The sequence below is a fragment of the Amia ocellicauda genome, chromosome 21 (genome assembly GCF_036373705.1).
Source record: "Amia ocellicauda isolate fAmiCal2 chromosome 21, fAmiCal2.hap1, whole genome shotgun sequence".
In the NCBI taxonomy this organism is placed as follows: domain Eukaryota; kingdom Metazoa; phylum Chordata; class Actinopteri; order Amiiformes; family Amiidae; genus Amia; species Amia ocellicauda.
The window spans coordinates 13294058-13318346 of record NC_089870.1 but is presented as its reverse complement, the minus strand read 5'-3'; the positions used below and the strand labels follow the sequence as shown (position 1 = coordinate 13318346).

At 41.2% G+C, this 24289-nt stretch overlaps 1 protein-coding gene across 1 annotated transcript in view; it reads right to left on the bottom strand.

Moving 5' to 3' along the window:
* Positions 1–24289, bottom strand: part of ltk (leukocyte receptor tyrosine kinase) — a 55848-nt gene that overhangs the window by 7844 nt on the left and 23715 nt on the right. The window contains exons 2-19 of the mRNA XM_066694501.1: positions 23838–23948; positions 21739–21888; positions 20914–21139; positions 17464–17609; positions 16657–16794; positions 12892–13041; positions 11806–11906; positions 11410–11573; positions 11213–11307; positions 10032–10130; positions 9762–9936; positions 8544–8694; positions 7934–8065; positions 7506–7662; positions 6983–7165; positions 6240–6338; positions 5720–5872; positions 5419–5529 (exon numbers count right to left, since the gene is read on the bottom strand). Of these exons, the coding sequence (XP_066550598.1) occupies positions 5419–5529; positions 5720–5872; positions 6240–6338; positions 6983–7165; positions 7506–7662; positions 7934–8065; positions 8544–8694; positions 9762–9936; positions 10032–10130; positions 11213–11307; positions 11410–11573; positions 11806–11906; positions 12892–13041; positions 16657–16794; positions 17464–17609; positions 20914–21139; positions 21739–21888; positions 23838–23948 (2541 nt within the window). The remainder of the gene's footprint in view (positions 1–5418; positions 5530–5719; positions 5873–6239; positions 6339–6982; positions 7166–7505; positions 7663–7933; positions 8066–8543; positions 8695–9761; positions 9937–10031; positions 10131–11212; positions 11308–11409; positions 11574–11805; positions 11907–12891; positions 13042–16656; positions 16795–17463; positions 17610–20913; positions 21140–21738; positions 21889–23837; positions 23949–24289) is intronic.

The following is a 24289-nucleotide window of genomic DNA, read 5'->3' as shown; positions in this document are numbered from 1 at the left end:
AGAACACACTGTTCCCTTTAAAAAACACAACCAATATTTAATACCTAGGTTAGGGCGATTATTTTAAGAAAACATCTGCAATTTTGCCTTTCAACCACAAAATTGTTGGTTTACAAAGGTTAAAAGAAGAAGAGGAGGATGAAAAGGAGTTCCTAACGTTGCTAACATGAGTTCCTAGCCAATGTTGTTAGTGGGTTGCATCTGATATTTTGAGAGGTTCTGACTATGTCTTCGAGCCTGAAAATCCTGCCTGTGAAGGCCTGTGCCTAAGTGACTCACCCTCAGTGGAGATGTGGAGAGCCACATCCCCGATGCAGGTTGGTAGTCTGCCTGGGGGTGGCGTTGCGTGGTGGTCAGAGCTTTGGTGCCAACATCCCCGTATCCTCTGGCCGCAGGCTCTGGGGAGGAGGGGGGGGGCTCAGCTGGGCCCCTGGCACAGACTACCAACCTATATGGGGGAGATCTCAGGTGAAGAGACACTGTTAACCTCCTGTCAGACCAAAGGTCTCGGTCTCTTTCTCAGGAGCTGTTCGAGATGTGCTCCTGCATAAACTCACATCAGCACTTGCGGACGTCAGCTGCTTTTACTCCAAAGCGCCTGAACATAACGGCCTGTTCACTCAGGACAAAAGGTGTTGAGCCAGTTTCATCAGTTGCAGGAAGTGAATATGACTGTTGCGAATGCTCACTCATGCAACATCATGTCAGAGCACCACAGGAGTGTTGTGAAAAAATAACGAGGCCTGTCCTTTTGTAGTTGGATCGCACGTTATCTTTGGACTTTAATAATGAGAGGGAAGCACTCCTGGCTGGAAGATGCAGCACAAAAAAAGCAAACAAAAAAAGGAAAGAATTCAGGTTCCACATTCCTGAGATCTGTGGCAAAACTGCTAATGATATCGCCTGAGTGAAAAGGAGAGCTTCAAGAAACTCAAAGTGCTTTCATATGTATCCTCATATACTTGCATATTCCCTTTAATAGATATTACCAGTGAGGACTCTCATAGCTTTAAGTTCCCGTGACATTTATCATTTCAAATTGGATCTATTTTGCTATTCAGTGTGGATTTGTGTTCTGGGAAGCACATGCGATTGCCACCTAACTCCTGGCTTGTATGTTCATCTTGCAGCTGTCTTTTTTAACGTCATGTTCAGTGGGGACAGATTTGAAGTTCCGAGCCGTGTTGAAAGGACAATATGATTAAGGGAGTTTGCGCAACCTACGGGTTCAGTTGTCATTGAACCAAACGGTTATGCTGGCACTGTAGGGGCCAGCATTAACTATTCCTAGTCATGATCTTTTAAACAGAATGCATTTTAATTCTCCTTGCAGTCTTCAATGGTTGCTCTTGTGCATTTCTTCCTGTAATGAGAAAATCTCATATTCTCTAACTAGTCCACAGATGAGAACCTGTTCCCCAGCTTCAGGAAAAACAGATTTCTACCAGGGAATAACCCAAGAGAAGGTACAAGCACAAGGATCTATCCCAGCATGGCCTTGTCCCTGCTGCTGACATCAATGACATCACTTGACATTTTGCCACCAGTGGTGTCAATGACATCTCTGGCATTGAGCACTACACTGGCATGTTTGTTGCTTGACCACGGAGACGATAGATTTTATGAGCTACATTGAAGCAAGCCATGATTAAAACCTGACTTATCGCATGTGAGTCCTTTGATCCAAAACCCAGGTGTAGCAATTCCCTACGAGTTGCACTGGAAAACTTTTTACAGAGGACAGCTTTAATACAAGCGCAGATTACTTTATTGAAGGCTGCATGGCTCTGTATTGTGGAAATTAGGAGCATGCTCTGAAACAGGTCTCCAGAAGACTGGGATTAATTAAAACGTCAACATCGGTTTTGAATTGTTCTACAGGAAACAATTATACACAACGTTATGTGCACATACAATTCCTTTCTGATGTTGCTAACAGATTTATTAAACGATGAAGTATATTATCTTTTAATTTTAACACAGGCCTACAGCACAAGTATTTTGATGTAGTCTATTAAACACAGACCCACAAGAACTGCTGGTAATGATGTGGTAGTTTTTTTTTTTCTTCCCATGACTTTATTGAAAACACATTTCATCAAAAACAGCCAGTTTAAAGTCTCTTGTTATGGAAACAAGGATGATATGGGAAACGCTCCTGTCCTCTTAAGTTATATACTCAAGAGCCTCTGTGTTAAGTTGTCAAACTGAATGCTGTTGAATGTTGAGCAGTTATAAAAGGCAGACCTCTGCTGTTCAGAGTAGAAGTCCACCAGACGTTTCCACAGAAACCTGAACAAATTCCATTCAAGAGCAAAGTAAACATGGAAGATGTATCACCTTCACTGGCTGCTTCAGTGCTTTGTGAACAGCTTTCAGATTTAAGCCAGACAGGTTAAACAATAGAAGTAAAATCCCTCTCTGTCTAGAGGACCAAACATATTTGATGTAGAAATTATGATAATAATAATAATATAAACATCCACTGGCATTGATTGCTGTACATCAATGATTCTGATTTCTGAAATTCAAATTTTCTTATTAGAATACTTTCTGTTGTGACTCAGGCCTCCGAAAACAATTATGCACTTTGGTAATACAGAAAGAGTGGATTTAAAATGTTGTGGTGACCCTCTGCTGTCTAAACATTCAGTTTAAATATATACGGTTTTGTTTCTCAAGTGCAGTGATCACATTTTTCAAATATGTTTTAAAGAAAAGCTGAGTAACATGCAAACTACCATTATAGTATTTAGTTCAGTTAGGCCATTTAAAAAGCAACATGAATGCATAACACATGCAGGAAAATTATGCTATAGCTGAAATATATGTATTCCATGTGGCAGATTTCATTGGCGCATGCTTCATGGTCACATTGCTTCATTTATTGGAAAACATTCACACAGCCATTAATGTAAAAATGATGACAGTGGCTATTTCTGTCTGAAAGAGTCACCACCACCATCGTGATCTCATGACAGTCATGACCCTAGCATGTCTCCACTGTAAACAGGAAGACCAGATCCAACACTGTCTCCCTCTTTCATTTCTCCTCTAACAGACAGCATAATAATAACAACTGACTACTTCCCCTGCATTGTAACTTTCTCTTTTTTCAGACACAATACATTAAAATTAATTTTACTTCACAAATGATATATCAGCAGTTCTTACAATTTCGTTAAACTGGAATTGTAGTTATCTGATTATCCTGCATTGTACACAGTGTTATTACATAGAAAAAGCAATGATATGATTTCAATACATTCATTAAAATACAGCCTTTTCAAAAGTCCCTAGTGATGATTGCTTTACCGAAACCAGTGCATGGCAACAGTGGAGGCCCTTTGGCCTATCCTGCAGAGTTTACAATAATACTGTAATAATAATATTATGAATAATTTGCTGACAGATGTCACTGGTTGTGGAATGCAAATTTCATGCCTTTTTTTAAATGTGTAAATAATGGAACAATCTGCATATTTTCTAAGCAAGATCAAAACTTTAAAACAGGCACCAGACAACAAACCACCCAAATCTCAGAGCAGTGTCATGCCTCAGAAAAAAAACACAATCTCTGAGGGAATATCTGGAGAGTTCTACAGTGTGAGGATTGAATTCAACTTTATTAATATATAAATGTAGATAGATAGATATATACATATATATTTATTATATGTATATATACACGTCGCCCATATATATATATATATATATATATATATATATATATAAATGTCAGCTATATTACTTTAGCTCTGTTTCTTTTTTTCTCTTTCTTTATCAGCTGTAATATTTTAAAACATTTTGACAACGGCATAGAAAGCAAACACTTTGTTATAATTTAATGTTTCTTTCGGCCACATTCCATCACTGCTCTTTTGGTCTTATGCAATACCTTATGTGTGGTCCAGCTGTTGTAATTGCACTTTACTAATTATTTAACAGCAACCATTACTGGGCTATGTGGTAATGTTTAAGTGGTTTATTTGTCATACAATTTAACACAGTATTTTCTTTCAGAATAATACAATGCAAGCTTCACAGAGTTATTGGCATTCCCTTATTTTGAATACACTTTATAATAAGTACTTTATCATTATAAATTAATAAGATTCCAGTCTATAGGTAACAAAGGTAGACAAACTATGAACAATGTATTCCCAAGAAAACAGAGGGTTGGTAAAATGCACTATATAATTCTTAGGAGCTTATTTGTTTAGTTTTTGGAAATACATGATTTGAAAAGTCACACAATGCTGGAATGGGATTCTGGTTCCTGTTCCTGTAAATAAACACATTCCTCATTCAAATCTGCCAGTGGCTGCATCTTACTCAGACTAAACAAAAACACAGAGACCTGCGACAGCGCTCTGTTGTGGAGGTCATATCATAGAGATACAGTGACCCTTTTTTCTATTAGGACGGTAACAGAAGTAAGACCTGTTATCACTCCAAACCTCATTCCAGCAGGGTAGAACTTTGTAAAAAACATTTTTTCACAAAAAGGGAAAAAGACAGAATAAGAAAGAGGCAAGGACCTTGTACCTATAGACATAAGCTTGATATATTTCAATTATACTGTCATAGTTTATTATAGCTGGGACTTGGATAAAAAGAGTTATCCATTAGTCGAAAGTCAATTTGACTTAAAAGAACAATGAGTGGGGGCCCAGCAAAATTAAGAACTGAAATTCCAGCTATCCCTTGTTTCAGACAACAACGAATAGCTAGATGTATGGGTCAGAAAGTTCAACCTTTGTTGTGAGGCTGGTTTTTTGAAGATGTCCACTTTGAATTTCCGCTACCCTCCACACCTTCCTATATGACTAACACAAATAGCTATTTAACAGAAAGCTTGGCTGATGCACTCCTGACAACATGAAAGCAATCAATGAAACAGTCAATTTTCTTCTATCCCCTGGCTCTTACATTAGTACAGCCATGAACATGGGCAAAAAAGCAACAAAATGTGATTGTATAACAATTATGTATTAATCTCTGCCTGTACTTCCCTTTTTAATTCAGATAGACTGTAACCGACTGACTGACTGAATTAAATACCGGCATCGTCTTTATCCATTCTGTTGATTCAGTTCTGTTTTACATGGGATGGCGAGTGAATTTTCAGTGTGTTTTAGATTCCACCCAAAAACCACACAGTGACCCTTATCGCTTGAGTCTGAAAGCCACAGAAATATGGTAAGGAAAAATAAAATAAAACAATATAATAAAAACCCACAAACACACAAACACAAGGGAGTGAGGATGGTCAGTCAGTGCTGTTCCTGGGGGGCTGGTGGGGTTTGTGTGTGGACTGGACTGGGAATGTGTGCCAGAGAGAGCCGGGCCCTCAGAGGCGATGGAAGGTGAGCACAGACGGGATGGGGTGCATACATAGCTGGTAAAGTCTCTTACTGAGCATGAGGCTGGCACAGGCCAGGACGATGCCAGTCACCACAGTGGAGGCCACCACAGCCAAGATGAGCGGCAGGGAGAGGTGCCCTTCTGGGGTCGGGCCTCGCGGGGCTGCGAAGAGAGGGGAGAACACAGGCCGTCAGCGGGGGAAGGCTGTGGCAGACCATACCTCACTACCACTACTGTAATAAGAAATGGATTATGTGTTTTCAGTTTCTTCAATTGCAAACACAGATATTGACAGGTGTAAACGTAATATTGTGCAGCAGGGTGAGATCAGCTCTCCCAGTAGCTCCCTCACCTGTGCAGGTGACGTTGTCGCTGGCCAGCACCTCCCCGTTGTGACACAGACACAGGATGAGCTTGGTGTTCTCGTCACGCTTGCAGCTCTCTGAGTGGCAGTGGCTGCAGTTCAGCTGAACCTTGATGTCCACCTCGCCATGACCCTCCATCGCTGCGAGGTGGAGAGGATGTTAGGACACTGGCTCCCAGCTGGACTGCTTACCACAGCCCACTCCTACGCAGAACACACTCTTGGGATGCAAATTGGAGGCACTACTTCCATCTTAAATTTGCTAAAGTCTATAAGTTAGTGTTGGAGGCTTAACCTAACAACAATTCAAATAAAGATCAGTTGTAGGCATCTATTAGGGCTAAACTAATTCAAACACAGAGAAAGCAGGTAGGTAGAGTTTTGTGAAGTGTAAATTAGTTTGTCTGTCTGCACAGCCCCCAGTGGTCTGAGACAATGTGCCCAGTCAAATAAACAGAAATTTAATGACACTCTAACTGGCCTGTGTGGGAGAACCTTGCAGACTCACCTGCTAGTGGATGAAGATAAATCTCTCCAATCGGATTCACAAATGAAATCCCTTCCAGGCCATCTGATGTGAGGTCATCATGAGGCGCCGCATTACCACCTGAGGTAGAGCGGAAATGAAAGTAAGAGAGAGAGGCCAGTGAGGTGAGGAACAGAAAAAACTTGTCTTTACTTTAATTACTGTATGATGCTGGCTGAGTCATATCTTATTGATTCTTATTAAAGCTGGGATTATACAGTAATGTAAGTAGTGGAAGATTACAAAGAGAATTGGGAAAACATAAAAATGATTAAATTCAGTGTTGTGGAATGGGTAATAGTTTATCTCATTTCCTTTTGTCACCATCACAACATCTGTCCTGAATGTTATATATCATACTATTTATATCACAATGCGTGTTAGGGTTACTGCTCCTCTTTATGTCCTCACACCAGCTGCCAAGTAATAAAAAGACATCTTGATTTAAACAATGATTATACAAGACACAGAGAGCTGTCTGATCTGTCTTCAACAATCATGTACGAGAAGAAACTACCTGTATCAAAAACACTCTAGAGCCAAACATAAGGATATTGTTTCTTATGTGTATATTCACATAGGATAGAGTTAATCCAAAAGGTCTTCTTGGCAAGTCCAAAACCTAAAACAGCAGACAACAGTGACATTCTGTGGGGAATTTAGTATCCTACTCTTCAAAGGAATGGCTGCTAATGTGTTTGTCCTCATGCTGCTTTAAGGTGTACCTCTATATCCACCACCACCGCCTCCCGCAGTACAGGGCCCCCCTCCTCCTCCAAAACCCCCAAAAGTTGCCCAGGCCAGTTTGGACAGGGCCTGAGGGCAAGACGATCCCCCTTCTGCCCCTTCCAGGAGAGACTTCCCACCCCACTGGTATTTGGTCACATCGTTCCAGCCCCCACCTCCACCTGCAAAACGGACATTAAACCATTCAACTTGTCAATTCCAAACACCAACAGAGTTTAGAGAAAAAAATTAAAAAACATGCATGTTTCCAATATTTCTGATGTATTCCAGTCAAAATGTATTTTATCAGTAAGGAATAAGTTTCCAGACTGTTAGATGTGGCCAATGTATTCCCAAACCTCACTCTCGCTGTAAGAGTTTCAAACAACTGTGTGCAAAGAAAGAAGTAAAGTGGAGTCTGTGTTATGGCAGACCTCAGGGTTTCACAATGTCGCTAAGGCTTGCCGACACACAGACGCACTTCTCCTTTTCAACCCAGTTCAGACGATGAAGCTAAGTGACCTGCAGCCGCGGTTTTTCCATTGGCTCCGGAAGTGGCCGTGTCGTTCTCGTATTGCTCCAGGGGGAAGTGGTCCTTGCTGCTCTCTGAGTCCTCCAGGTATGCCTTCCCTCCCCCACCAGCTGCGATGAGCAGGGGCACTGGCTCTCCTTTCTCCATCTGCTGGGAGGCACACACCATCAACCCTCACTGCTGAAAGGCTGAACCAAGGCATGACTCTATCTTTCCACTGAGTGGGCAGATAGCCCAGGTCCACAGTAAATCAATCAGATTTGGCAGCGTTCCCATGGGGGAGGAATCACAATAATTACATTAGTGAATTTCATATCCCTAAAACCCACGACTTTGAGAGGTTTCTTTTCTTTCTTTCTGGGATCAGTTTGAGAGTTTTGTGTTAACCTTTTGACATTTAAATAGTTAGTTTTCTTACCCTGAATATATAGGTAGCTCCACCGCCGCCCCCTCCTCCCCCGGCCCACTCCAGCTCTGCGCTGCCACCTCTGAACTCATCCTCAATCACGGATGACTCGCCCAGGCAGATCTGCTGGGTCAGGGAATTCCTCTGAGCGTGGGATAGAGGGATACACGTGTTTATTTGGGGACATTCTTCTGTGGGCTTCAGTCATTGCAGATTGTGTATTCCAGAATAAGCAGCATTTTACCAGTCTTGGCTCTGGTTGTGTAATCCTACATAAAAGATAGAGTGTATCTGTGTCACATCTAAAGAAAGGCATTCTGCGATTTTAATTTAATGAAAGGCAAGGGAAATGGAGGCACGGCATCGATTCTGTACCGCTGCAGTGTGGCACACTATCACAGAGGAGGCCTTTCATGGCAGAGCACAATGCACTTCTTGCAAAACTCTTGCAGACAACATGGAAAAGAAAACACAGAACTAGTCAGTAGACCAGTGTAATGTGGAATGAGGGCCACTCGGTTTCTCAGCACAGGCCAAGGGGTAAGATGTAAGCTACGGGGCTCAACAGTTCTAAATGCTCTACTCAACCTCCCCATCCTACGTCAGCTGCACATGCACTCACCCCTGGACAAGCGTCATCCCCTTGCTGTCCCACCAGGATGTACAGTATGTCCCCCTTCTCCAGGGGAAAGATTGCTGAGATGAAGACTCCGTGAGAGCGCTTGTTGTGATTCTTGGCTCCCTTGCCCCCTGCTGCCCCATATGCAGAGATCCTGAAACACAGAGGTGAATGAAGATACATGGGCATGGTCAGGGAGCTGTACTGAGGCTCTGGTGCATGTGAGGCCCAGGAGTAGGTTTGACCCAAACCCATGCCTGGAAACAAGAACGTACTGATAACTCAGGACTCAGAAGGAAAAGTATATGTCAGACATCACAGTTCATGTGAAAAAGATGGCGTGAATGGTTGAACCTGGTTTGTGACAGCTGATAGCACTCGGTTTTACCTCACTTTCACAAGACAAAGTTACAAGGTTTCCAGTCCTCCAGCATCATCTGCACCAATTTGTTCAACATCCTTTTTCTACTCCTTTTTGGGCATTCTCATACTGCCCTTGTTGAAGAATTAGTTAAAATTAGACTAAACTAAAATAAGAGTGCAAAGCCTTTCTGTTCCACTCCGGAGAAGATTAGAGCAGAGCTCCAGCTCACGAGCCCAGAAAGATATGGATCAAGCCTGGAACAAAACAGCCTCAACACTATTTTATTTTATATCAGACCACATGACAAAGGCCTTCCATCAGTCCAGCTTACATTTCCAAGCCGTAAACAGTTACCCTTGGAAAAAATGTCTCCACAGGGCTCTGATACTGGTCCACATATTGCATATTAAACTATGTTGCAGATTTTTCCATAAATTTTAACAGCCCATGAAGAAATCGTTTTATATTCAAATAGACCAGGGTAATGGTGCCAGGCTCACAGCAATGTAGCAGGAAAACTCAAAAATCTCAGCGTGAACGGACACTTGGTCACAAATCTGCCCTGCCCCAGGCCTGCTGTAGCTGCTAAACACAACTGGGAACTTTCCAGGCACCAGACACGCCACTGCACTGAGGGTACCAGCACTCTCGAACCCGCCCTGCTATTTTCTCTCTTTGAGGCAGTCGGTGCACTGTTCACTGATCCTAAGTGACACTGCCTGAAAGAGACTGTCTGAGAGTGGACTACACGAGGATGCTCAGTGCCTACTCGTCCAACTAGTATGAGGACAGAATCCTATACAAGACGTGTGTGTGCCCACTGTGCCTCGAGGCCCATCCCCTGCCCATGTACCCACAAGTATGTGTTGGTGGCTGGCACCCTCCACATCTGCACGCCCTTCAGCTGGCCCTCCTTGCCCACAGTGACGCTGACGTTGGTGTTGCGGTAGGCGCTGTCACACTGGGCCTGTGTGGGGCCCCGGGCTCCACTGGCCCCACAGGAAGTGAACCACCATACCATGAAAGACACCTCTGAGGGCAGAGAGGAAAGAGCAAGAAGTTAGAACAAAGGGATCTCTGTCCTTGTCCCTAGTTTCTGTGGCCAGCCTTGTCACTGAATACGGTACCTGAGGCAGAGGGCTCAGGAAGAGGGCCAAAGAAGTCCAGATCACTGATGATGTCCATCTCATGAAGAAACCTGTGTCTAAGGAACAATGGACTCTGATCTAGGGTGGGAGAAAGAGAAAAACCTGTTGGTATTGTCACTTCTGGGGTTGAAGAGCTTCTGAACGGGAGTCGTCTTTATCAATACAAATGTCAGGGTTTTCAAAGAGGGGCAGGCGGCAGAACAGCGGCAGAAATTATACAAATGAATGGGGCTATCAATTACTGAAGCTGGAGCTGCGCTTGGGTGGTGCAGTTATACAGAGACAGCCAGTCAACCACAGGGTTACACTTCAGCACAACTGCACTTGCCTGCACTTTCAGAAAGTGTTTGAAGTGAGGTGCCAGGGTCAAGTGTGTGTGTTAATTGGAAGAACATAGCTGCGTCCGTAAAGCTTCCCGGTCCACTTATGCCATACAGTGCTGTATGCAGATCAGTTTTAATAGGGCTTGGGTTATTTTTAATGCACAAAGCATAGCTGGCAGGCTCTCAATGCTGATCCCCCTCTCATTTACAGTAAACGGCAGCCGTAGTTAACATGCAGCTCAGCTAGTCTAATGCTCTCAGAGGAGCAAAAGAAAAAATCGCACAGACGCAAAACCACTATTATGAAACAGTCCACTGACATCACTATATCCCCTTTAGAATTAACCACCGAAAATCTGAATCACTGCTTTCTCTGACAGTTAATGAAAAAAAGAAAATAACTCATCTGTGTGTAAGAAAGCAATTATTTGCTTCCGGCAGCCTCATCTCTCTCTGCTCATTACAAGTGTGACACTGGAGGACATAAAGCCAACAGGGAATCTAGCAGCATGTCATACCTGAACTTGTTTACTGTGTGTTAGTTCTCAATCACGGTGCGCTTGTGTTACTCCACACTGTGCTTACATTTGCATCTTAAGGAGCATCTAATGAGTTTGTCACATTATTGTCTTCAGAGCCTGTTTATTGCAAACAGCACTGAAGGCTGGTATCTCTATCGAGGATGGGTGGTTGCTACCAGAAGTATTGTATAATTGGGCTTCTTGTTTGTGATTTGTCACAGAATGTAGATTGAGAGATATGGTCTTCTATTATGCAGTCCGACTCTGCTTGCCCACTGCCCGTGATGGTGGGCCGGCTGCTGAGGGAGGTGTGTACCTGTGTCAAAGCAGGAAGGGAGCAGAGTGATGCTATCCACAGCAATGTCAGCGCTGGAACCCGTCCCCCAGACTGTGTTCAGACTTAAATGAAACCTGGAAGAATACAGATGCTTTCAATAAGAAATACAGCTGAAAGAAAATCTCAGTTGAAGATCTCTGGCTTACATTGGTATATGGAAGTTGATTGGCTGGTACCTGTTAAGCACATCTGAGAGATGCAGTGTGACGTCTAGCCAGCTGTCCTTCCAGCTGCCAGCCCGCTCCCACACCAGAGGGGCTCCCCCTGCAGTACTGTTCTCCTCCACTGACAGCAGCACTGTGCCATTGTACTCCCCATACAGGTAGAGGGAAAACTGCACCTACACACACACACAGACACAAACACACATGCATAAACACAGGCAGGCTAGAGGCCCTAGACACTGCTGTGCTGTGCTGACACTTAAACAATGACTGTGACTGGCATTCCTCTTGGGGTGTAACTGTCTCCCTGCTCTGGCATCCCCTGGTAGTTGAGCTGTTTATGAAAGGATGTCACTAGCAGGTAGATGACCAGTCTAATAAACCTGGGTGTCTGTCTGTCTGTCTCACCTGACATTCCCCAGTGGCCGCTGTAGGTGGAAAGGAGAGGCTTTGAGCAATAGCACTTCCCCCCGTTGTGTTATCACGCACTCGCAGGAACAGGAAGTGGCCTGCATGGGAAATGAGGTAGAAAAAGCTGGGCAACAAAGTAATAAAGTGCATAATAATCCACAGAAAAGATGTTTGTATAATTTGAATTATACAATTTGAATGGTAAATCGATTCCTGAAATTAAACCAGCAGTAAAAACAGTAAAGGGAGTAAAAATAACTTTCTAACAATAGAAACGGAATGGTATGGGATTCAGTTAATTGCATTGGGATTGCATAGCTGTGCCTAGATACTGTATTTCATTCCAAAATTTAAAACAAATGAACTGTGATGGAAAATTAAGAAAAAAATAGCAATTTACGATACAAAAATCTTTTAATAACTTGAAATGATATGTATTCTTTTTCACCAGGATTACATTTTTGTTTGGAGAAAATTACGTAGTATAGTCTCTACATAAAGCTCTAAATAAAGTCTTTCTTACTGAAACTTGATCCTGGAGTCTGCTATACATGGTAAAATGCAGACACATTCAATTTCTTGGACATTTCCCTTAAATATTGGAAATGTGAGCATAGCATAGATCTATACAGTCACATAAGTCACCCTAAACACTGTACGCCATTTGTTTTATTTCATGGATGGTGCCGAGGGAGGGAGAGGTGAAATGAAGTACATTTTTAGCTGTGACCTATTAAGATGAATCTCCTGTTTCCACCTTTATTTAAGGATGATTATCAATGGTTTGTGCTCCAGCATAAAATCTACTTCCAGTTAGCTGTAAGTAATATTAAAAGAGACCACATCAATGTGAAAAAGATGGATGTCTTTCCCCTTACACTTAGCCTATTTTATTTTAAACAGGAATGTATTTAAAAGTAGGCGAGGTGGAGCAATGCCATCCTGTTAATGTAAAGTGTGAGGAAAATTAACTGCTCTCACTGGGGCCGTTTAACTGAAGTTGAACTGGTCATATTTCATTTACTCAACACTGTAGCCTTTGTTGTGTATTATTTTAAAAAGGGCTCCCAGACAGGGGCGTACCTTCATTGGTCTGCAGTGTGGATCCCAGGAGATCTGTGCTGGTGGAGAGGTCCTTCCCGTTGACCAGTGTCCAGGAGGGGGGCCCCGTGGAGACAGACCAGCCACACAGGCCAGACTCAAAGGAGCAGTGGGCCCCCTGGGGCAGAGAGTCTGGACACGGGAAACAGACAAAGTCAAAATCGCCATGGCTGTCAATCTGATGCAAGGTGTAAGGCAAAACAGCCCTCCACTTTGACAGCTCAGAGACTCACATATAAAGGAAGCACCATTGTAAACATTCAGTCAACAACAGATGGAATACCTTTGCTAAGATCCTTCAGTGCCTCTTTAAAGACATGGTGTTTATGTTTCTGTTTATTCTGTAAAAATCGAAAAAGTAAAAAGTCGAAATGAAATGGAAATGTTACATGAACAAAGATGTGAATTCTTCATACTTATAACTGACCCTCAAGGTATATGAACTCATATTGTCCCTTAAATAAACTGGGATAAGAGAATGTTTGTTTGCTTTCCGTTTTAGTTTACTCTTGTCTGAGCGAGACCGGGACAAATTGAAGAGCCCCAGAAAGATATTTATCTTCACAGGTTCAGCAATGCCAATGCGAATAATGAGAGATGCTATTTGAAAGGTTTTATGTGTATATCTTGGACCAATTAAGCCCCTGCTCCTCCTCCACTTGGTGGGGAGCACAGGCCTGTGGCTCAAACGTCTATACAGAGCTCAGCCAAAATGAATCAGCTTGCAGTGTCACACTGTGCACTTTAATATTTTAGCTGATCTGGTATTCCACAGACTATCCAAGCCCTGGGGGATGGTACACTCCCTTAGAGATAGGTCCAGGTTCCTGGCAAGGGACCAGTAAAATGCAATTATACAAAGTAATAGATAATTTGAAGAATAAATCTGTGCATCTGTTTTAGTCTACTGCATTTTATTAGTTTGTTATCGTTTCTTTTTCTTTGGCTCACATAAAAAAAAAATATATATGTATATTTGTGATTGGACATATATTTCAGACAATTATTTTAAAGACTCGTGATAACAGTTAGAGTCAGGCAGTCCATCAAAGTGAATGAAACCTTTACATTTTGTTTTCATGATTATAGTCATGTTGAAGTAGAACATACAATCCAGTGACATGGACTATAAAGCTAAAGTGCCTGATAATGTATATAGTCTCCCCCTACCTACAGCACAAGCAGTAAGCCAAGTGTTCAAAACAAATAATTTAGTTTTATATAAAGTCTAATAGAAACAATATTTGAAATTTGTAGACTACATCCATGTGGCTATACTAATAACCAGTTGTTCCATAAAGTCTCATATTGCGAGATCCAGCATTGCTCCGAAATAATGAATTGCTCTGTCAGATATATAGGAGTCTTGCGCTGTTTGGGTTTGCCAAGAATTAAATCTGCATAGTATCCCCAAGGATCAACATTTTCAGGATTTTGAAAAGCCCTGTCAGTTTAACAGTCACCTTATTACTTAAAAGTGCTGTATATTTTGTTCTCATTGTGGAGGCTGTAGTCCTTCACATGAGAAATAGCTGTGTTTTTATGTATAGAGGTATTTGGTAAATTTAAAAAAGACCCTGCAGTTCCTGCTTAAATACATATATATATATATATATATATATATATATATACTTGAAATTATATATATCACGGAGAAACACCATTCCCTGACTTGATATAATAGATTCCATGGAGCAATAATTCTGCTTCTTAAAAGTCTATGGATCTCTTTAACTCACGAGTGCAACATCGGACACAAGTGCTAAAGAGGTAAAAGGTCCAAAAGTTGTTTGACAAACCAACAGACTGGGAAGACATCACAGATTCCTGTAGCGTGAGGTGGTTTATACTGCTTTTTAGAAAATAAGATGACAAAGTGTGAGTATGGATGCAAAAATAAACAACATCTGCATCTGAGTCTGTCACAGTCATATGAGTGTCAGTGGGAACCACTTCCAAAAATACCCCTGTCTACATCCAACTGCACTACATCCAACTGGATCCATGGCAAGGAGACAGCTATTTCTCAAAAGCCTCCTACATAAAGAGAGCATGCAGCACTAGGCCAGACTTAAAAGACTCTAAACCAAAAAGTTGCTTGCCTGTGTCTAAGGATGCTTATTTCTGCAGGAATGGTAATCTTTTAATCCAGGATCCACTGTCACTGTGACAGTCTGTATTACAGCTGAAAGAGCACTGCTGTTTTGGGGACTCGTATCTCTAAAGGAATCTGTTTCCCATAAACAGATGCTCATCTCCTTTTAAATTAGTTTTCACATGGGTGGGACATGAAAGACTTTGGAGGGGGAAAAAATAAAGAGATACATATGTCCATCTGTTGCGTATGTTGTTTAGTGCACAAGGACATCAGCTAAAACTAATTAGGAAAACTTTATTTTTGCTTGTAGTTCAAGGCCTTCATTGTTTGTCCTGAAGACAGAGATGGGGTTTAAAGATGCGGTACAATTTCAGCGCTCTGTGGGATGCTTCCAGACAGAAAATGTGTCAGGTTTTTGTTTAGTCTGAACACTGATCTCTCTTTTAGTTCTGTTACTTTTAATACCAGGGGTTTTGGAAGGGGGTTGACATTGTGAGGAATGTCAGCTTCTTTCAGACTAATCCACTGCCACTACAGGAGAGAGATTAACAATTTATGTGGCCTTAAACTTTAATGCTTTTACGGCTGGCTGTCATGTGCAGCTGAACTAATAAATATTATTTAACACATGGAAAGTTTGTCCTTGTGAATCCACAATAGTCTCCTGACTTACTGGGACTTTAGCACTTATCAATATCGTTCAGTATGCGAGTAAGCAGAAAAAAATGCGATGTGAATCCATTTACCGTAGCTTTACTTGTGCCAGAGTCCCTAACATGTGCAGAATAACATCTTCTTACGTTAGATAAAGGATAATATATTTAGTTAGACATTGTCCGGAACTCTAATTTAACTATTGAATTATATGATATTAAGGGGGCTTTATAATTATCTGAAATAAATTACAACAACATTGTTATTACAGTCACTGACCGCTTATTCATCCACAGAATGTGTCCCTAAGACCACTAGGCCTAATCTTAGCCTCTAGCTCAAACCAAAATGCTCTGTCTCTAATCTAATACAACCCCTCAACCCTCAACCTTAAACCCAGCTCTATTACCGTGGCTTGAGTCCCTATGCACTGTTTCATGTAAGTATAGGAACTCCCACAGAGAGCACCCCCCATGCCAAGAGACCAGGCTGGTGCAAGAGAGCCCCCAGAGGCTCCACATGTAGGAGATGGTAATGCTGGACAGACAGTAATAAGTCTGTGTCCAATTTCACCTCTGCTATGACGCCGCAGTTCAAAGACACCCCACGAACAAAACAAGCCTCTGGCTGAAGGGGCTGACAGTGTTCTGGCTTTCTTCCACCTCATCACAGATACAGACAGGATAGTGTATGCAAATGGTAAAATAAATTAAAACCACAGCAGAAGAACCAAGCTTCCTACCTTCTTTTAGCTTGTAAAGAACCCATTTTGTTATTTTCCTTACTGCACACAAATCTATGAATCCTATGTTTTTTTTTTTGCTAAACATAATGACAGTTTCTTTCTGGACAACAGCAAGAAAGGCGAGCACCTGACCTTGGTTAGGATGCTGATCCTTATGCCTGCCTGTAGGACATCATATCAAATACAGAAGTCATATTTATTTTGTTCACAGACACCATTCAAATTCAGCACAGTAATTGCATCCACTCACCACAGACACTTCCCTCGTCATCCCCTAGGGGGCAGTCTGTATGGAAGTCGCACACTTTGCTCTTGTCGATGCACCTGCTGAGGTCACAGCGAAAAGACACGCCCTCCACGCAGCCCGCTGCCTGCCCAGGGTCAGCTGCTGGACAAGGGAGAGAAGTATGCTCTTAAACTGGCACACAGAGACTACCTTGTGAATTAATGTATGGTTTTGGGATTTTCAAAAAGTGTGTGTGAGATTGTGTGTGTGTGTGTGTGTGTGTCTGAAAGTGAAGCAGGGATGTGTTTACATGTAAGAATGCATTGCAGGAAACTTTAATATACCATTGAACCAAATCAAACACCTTATAAGGCTACCAACCCCAACCTCTTCCTCGGGTTAGAAATCTGACACTCTGTAGTTCTTAAATTGAACGCCTTATACTCTTGTATTTATACATCCTTTGCTTTATTAGAAATACACTAGACTGTCTAAATGTATTCCTTTCCAAACACACTTCAGCACTTGCAGACTTTCAGTCTGGCTGTATTTGTTTGAATATAATTAAACCTGATAAATCATTCTCTGTCCCAATAGATTGGCCCGTTGGCACAGTGTGCAAGTAGTGTACACTCTTCGCACAATTGGTAGTGTGGGCACATTAGAGGTAGATATTGGGCTTAGCTAACAAGCTTCATGTATGCAACAATGGGACATGCTTTCACAATAGCACATTATCAGACCAGCATGGGACCAGTTAAAGGACAGGAAACATCCAAAGTTGCCTGCCTTTTCCCTTTGCCTATATTGAAATCCCCAATCTCGCCCTACCTGTGTCACAGTCCTTCAGCTCCAGCGAGTCTAGGCCCAGCGAGACCCCAGCCTCAACCGCACACATGGAGTACAGCAAGGTGATCTGAAATTGCACCTCCAGCTGACCAATCTCTGCAGAAAGTACCTCCCACTGGCCCCTTAACCTATCAGAGAGAACCAATAATCACAGGCCATGCAGGACACTCCTGTCAATCACCAATCACATGAAAATGTTCTTTAACTGCACCATTCGGGAAAGAGAATGGTGACTATAATACATAATACTATAATACCTATACTATATACTTATATTAAATAATACATATGTTAAAAGTAACCCTTCTGTAGTAAGTTTTACACTTGTTGTTAGGAAGATAGAAAAGAGAAACACCCATTCTTACACAGAAAAAAAACAACAACATTTAATTGACACTAAATTATGATTTTCAACAAGTCTTGGTTTCTTTGTGAGAATGAGAAAAAAAAAATCAGAAAAAAAGGCAGACATTTAAATTATGCCAGAACCACTGTAATCAAGTGATACATAAATCATAAATAATCGCGTAGACTGGGGAGGTTCCAGCCTCTAACAAAAACAAATCATTCAGGAAATTTGAATATGTAAGGGATTTCTTCCCACATGAATAGCAGAAACACAATGTTAATTCAACAGTTTCCTCTGAACAGGAAAAGAAACCAAACAAAAATAACAACAACTGTTCAGTTTCGGTTAAGTATGCTGTGCAGTCCTGTCTCTTCAGCGAGCAGGCTTTGGTCACTCAGCTGTGCACAAGCAGAACTGCGTTAAGATGTGTGACCTCCATCAGTACAAAGTGCTGACCCTGTATTGTCCCCCAGAGGCCTAGATTTCCTCTTATTGACCGAACACAATAAACGTATTGACTGTTAATGTTGCTCATTAAAGCCATTAATTACTCGTGAAGCCACAGAAGACATCATTAACGTGATTCAATCAATGACAAATGTTTCAATAGAGTTTAAAAGCTTGATGGTACTTAGGGGATATGGCCCTACTTAAGCAAGGTTATTTGTCCCCTCAGTCCAGATGTGACCGATAACCCCAGCTCCCATGGGCCTGATCTGGCAATCTACTATGTTGTTTTGTTTTAGAATTGTGAAGATTGGGTTTACATTTCACATCAGGCATAGATTTTGCAGAGAATAGGTCTGTGTTGAGAGTTTCTTAAAGAAAGGACAGAAACGCTTGTTCATCTTCATTCATAAGGAAATGACACAACCACCTGAAACGGTGAGGCCTTCGTGTGATGTTAAAAATAATAGAAAGTTCTCAAATTTCACTATGGAATGACTTTGAATGAACTCATATGGCTGATTAAGAAAACCACTGCCCACAGATTGTGAAATGACCAATTAGGAAGAAATTCCTGAAACCTAATGTCCCTTAAAACCAGAAAAGTCTTTGATTTTTCAAATTTAAATAAAAAAGACACTAGAAATTAAAATTATCACAAGACACATTCTGCATAAAATACAGCCCCGACAACTCACTGAAACACTATTAAAATAATCCTAAAGAAACCCGTTCCTGGCTGTGGATGACAGCTCTTTCCAAAAAAATACGTTTTAGGTTGTTAAGGTTTAGAACGGCACTGCATAGTGGAACATTAAATCTATGTCAACTGGACAGTTTTATGAGAGGAGAGGTACTGATCAAAACTCTGGTGGCTCTTGTTTTTATGTGGCAGGGTCCCGGGGTATTTGAAGAAAGCAATCAAGTTGTATATATTCCCAATTAAGGATTTATATGAGTATTACTGAAGCAGAGACAGAACAAAAGCTCACAAAGTACCACAACCCAACTAATTGAAGGAGACAATTAATAAATTAGGCTATTTATTTTTCAGCATATTACAAGTCCCTTCATATTGTGGACCCCTAAAGTCTGAACCAGCAGAACCCCCTGCTCTCTACTCCCTACATTAGATTTGTCACATGTCATGTTTAGCTTTTTCTGCTCATACTTAAATCATATCAGTCTATGTAAGGATCTCAGTTTATTTTGTTTTGTCAAATAGGCTGCTATTACCAGATACTGAGCTGCTTATTTGAACAATTTCCCTACCAGTAGGGCTGTAGTGGTGACTGAAGAGGTGGGTATACTCTAGTACTCTAACCACTAAGTCTCTCTCACTGCCCGCTATTCTGACCTTCAGAAACAAAGCTCTTGGCTGCATGTGCTGCAGTGCATTACTTTGTAAATAATACCTCTGAACTATTTATGTTCTCTATTGTTCATGTCCTCCCCAAGTTCCCTGACATGTTGTGTATCTAAATTAGTTTTTAGGTACCTTCTTTTGGAATTTAAATGCTATTATCTGTCTTGAAGGACCAGTTCTGACATAAAATCAATTGTAAGGACATCATCTCCTCAGAAGACACACAGACGCTATTTGTCTCCCTTTGTGTAGGAGTACCACTGGACCTAATGCCATTACTTAATTAATCAAATCAAATGCCAAAGGGCATTCTCCACTCTCTGCCTTCTACTGTTTGATGAAGCTGAATGATATAGTATCCCCTTTCATACACACGTGTTTTATTAATAGTTTCTGAGCTCAACTAGGAAATTAATCAATTGAAAAACTGGAGAAATTATACTTCATGGTCATGTTATCTGAGCTTCTATATTATTGCATTTATTTTTTTGGTTTTCTTTCTGTATTGTAAGTATATACACCTAATCTATAAATCCAGAAAGTAAATAATAAAATGGATGCCAAAAGAAACATTTTGAAAAGTTATATATGCCAGTGACATAACTATGAATGCTTAACTTAGAACAAAAACATGTAACTCAATACTACTTCTAGTAATTGAGCAGCGAATTGGTCAACTATATAGGCATTTTAACTACAACAAAGATCGACCCTAAACTCCTTTTAAAGAAGAAACCATATAACACATTTGACAGGAGTCTCCTGTGACTTTCTAGGGGCAGAGTTTAGCTCAAGTCTGTGTTTGAATGCGGCTGCAGGTCAAACCGTTCTTTTGAATGTCACAACAAACCATTTCCAGGTTTGTGGGCCAAACTGAGACTGCATTACTCTGGGGGTAAAAAAAAGTTGAACTGAAAGACACACTGCGAACAGAGTTTGTTAAGAGATGAAAGCTTAATAGAAAAAGGCTTCTTCAATCACACATTATCTTTCAGGCATATATACTGTGTGATATGCAGAATCAAGTAATGCAAGTGTGGTGATCTGGTAACAGCAATCTCAGCAATGTGAAAATGGGAACGTTTGAAAGAACACTGAGCAGACATTCATGAAAGGCAAATCTGAAGCGGAGGTGATAAGGGAGAGAAGTTGTTAATTCAATACCACCAACAGGCTTAATCCCTTCTTTTGTAGTTTGTAATAACTTATTTCTGTTGAAATGAAGAGTATAATATGGTGAAACATGGAGAAAATCAAGAGCTCCAGGTACCTGCTGCTGTCCTGCCCATGGTCACTGAGAGTGGGCGAACTCATGACCAGACTGGAGCCCACTGCTCTGACCTGGACTGACAGGTTGCCCAGGCCGGGCTCAGGCTGGTATCGGGCCAGCTGTAGATGGCAAGCTGATCCACTGTTATGCAGCACAGGGCTCGTCACAGAGAACTCCTCACAGAGACCAGGGGCCCCTGCTGAAGACATCAGAAGTAGGAAATGACCTGGGGAGGAACAAGGAGAGGAGCCATGAAGTAAAGCCAAATTGAGGTATACATTTCTTAAACCCACTGTTTAAAATTAAAAAATACAAACATAGCTGTGATATAATACATATAAACAGTACATTTAATTATCCTGAGGGATGCTGAACAAAGTGAATAAGCCTCTGATGTTTCTAAGTCAAGATAAGAATGTACAGATGAGTAGGGGAGGGATGGAGAAGGGAGTGAGACAAGTTGAGGAAATGTATCTGCTTAACTGCAAAGTTGCAGTAGAAGTGTAATTCGTCTTGCAGATCTAAACGTCACCTCTCACAGTGATAAGAAATGTCTTTAGAATTATTTTGTTTGTAACTGTATATAAACTGCTTGATCCTGCCTGTGTGAGAGGGATCATGACCTGTCAGGGGAAACTCTGTCAGACTGCTTTCCGATTTTCTCTCCCTGTGATCGCTTGAATAATAAAGTGCTTTAGATAACTCTGAACCTAAATTTCATAGAGGCAGAAATAAATAAAGCATGGCAGGGCCCCCCTCCTGTATCTCTCCTTAGTTGGATAGGCCAGTATGCAGTGTGATGTCCGTTTTCTCCCACTCTTTTACCATCAGCGCCCCCCGTGGAGTGATCGGTGGCTGGCTGCATGATCCCCACACTGGGCTGCAGTTGCTGTGGTGATGTGACGAGCCAATCTCCTCTTGAGCTGTGATTGGACAAGGTCCAGGAGCAAGGTGACTCAAAGTCACAAGGAATGTCTAAAGGCATGAAAAAATAGACAAGCACAGTGGGGTCAGAGAAAGGGCCTGTCCTCAAAACAATTAATGTCAGGAAGGTGGGGGTCTCTCTTTGTATGTGTACGGTAAGCATTTAATTGGATGTCGTTACTCAGTGGGGCTCTGGAACCTTGGCCATCACCCTGAGATTTAAGATGCAACATTTAAGCAACAAACCATCTTGTTTTTAATTTGTTCTGTTTTGATAACCAACACATGTTTCCTACCATGGACTGCTAAAGATAAGATCATGGTTCTAGCTTAGTTCTCCATAAAAATAAATACCTTAAAATTTACAAGCAGACTGTAGAAGAAAGATAGCTATGTACTGACATCAACATCTACATAAATCAGTAGTGGATTCAGTAAAAATAAAGCTAGTTTTGGTGCAGTCACATTTCAAACTTTGGTTAAAATTGCTCATGCTTGTGACAGACCGCAAAATATCTTATTCAAATACAGAAGAATATACAATAGATACTATTTATGATGTATCCAAAGCATGTGCAAGTGAAGACACATCCTCAGAATCTGAACAATCATTTATATTCTAAGCACAAATGTTCATGGTCTTCACAGAAAACTGATCGGGTTCTTCTATGTGCAATGGAAATTAAGAATGCATTGTATTCCAGGTCTGTGCAATATTTACTGATTTGAAACAAGGCTTGTGCAATTTCCAAATCACTGTCAGTTCAAACCCCAAGTTCTCCAAAGAAGGTAAGGACGGGTACAGTTGTTTGTACTTACAATGACTTCTTATTGATTCACTTATTTTACACTTGAGATATTGCAATGTAAATTACTGCTCTAACGCATTCCAACAGATAACTGTGTATTTATTAGGAAAGCTAATCCAACTAGAAACAGTGAGTAAATTAAAGTTTGTAGAATGAGAAATCACAATCTGGGTGTGTAAAAATATACTTTTATGCATTTTTTTCTCCAAGGAAACATTTTTCTATGAGTGTTCAACATATTCCCTCAGAGCTATTTTGATGGCCACTGCCAAAAAAGAAAAACAGAACGTTATTTCTAGATGGCCCATTTTCTAAGATTATCTGCCTTTTCTGAACATCATAGCAGTACATTACAGTAGACTATGAACCTTAGACAAGACGCAGCTAGCAGATGACCAAGTTCAGAATGATCTATCCAAAGGTAAATGGGAGGTCTGTTTATTAATATGTCTGGAAAACGTACAATTGCATTGAATAAAAAGAAAAGGAAAAAAATGTCAGTGAGCCAGTTCATGCATTTAAGCACAATGCAGTCCCTATAAATAAGCGCTCATGAATATATCTGTTGTATAGTACACACTCTACTCCATCAGACCTTTCTTTTTATAGCAAGAAACAGTCAGGCAAATGTCTGAGAAAGACAGATAACAAACACTGGAAATGTGACCCAGAAGAAGGAGACTATTGACTGCTGGAGAGGTTCTTCTCCAGACCCAAGTGCTGTCTGAATAGGTTGTCTCCACTTTACCACTTTAATTAATGCTTCTATGTTCTTTAACTATAACATATAAATTTAATATCTATTTAATATCATTAAAATACCACATTGTGCCATGCCCTCGGTTCAGTCCTTACAGCAGTAGGTGTACAGCTGTTTGGAATGCTTTGTAAAGATGTTGTTCATTTATAGCCCAACAGCCAAACAGTTACTGACTCTGAACTGCAACTTCTCAGTAGGGAAATGATTGGAAGGTAGTATAATTAGATTTGATTTTATTGTTACTCCAAATGACTGTCATGAGGAGAAAGTTCATGAGGAGAAAGAAACATTCAGCAAAGGGAATCAGTAAAAACAACAAATAAAAACACTCCCCGCAATAGCTATCTTCTTTTGTTGGTATCAGGCTGCATATCTGCCCAGGCAAAGGAAATGGCTGCCCTGCAGACAACAGTAATTCCCATAAAGCTTACCTTGGAGAGAGGGCCTGTCGGCTTCTGCTGGATTCCAGCGATGAGGAAAGAAGTCGGAAGGGAATCTGGCATCAGCTGATCTGTCCATCAGGCCTTGACTGACACTGGTCACTGAAAAGACAAACACAGCGCCATGTGAGGTCTGGGACTACATAGTTCTCAGCCATGAGACCAGAGATGCTCTTGTCAATGTGGAGCCATACTGATTGTTCAGGACTGACAGGAAAATAAAAGATCAGCAAGACTGAATGAACTGGATGGCCTGCCCACACCTCAGCACCAACTCCCCATGTAGGTGCTATACGACATCAGGACACTGTGTTAATTGCATTGGCCACATTTATATATTGCACAGAAACAATTTGGTTTTCTTTTTTTCCAATCTTTTTATTTTATCCGCCTACATGCAACATGTAATATAACCGCCTACTTGAGTTCAGATACCAAATAAT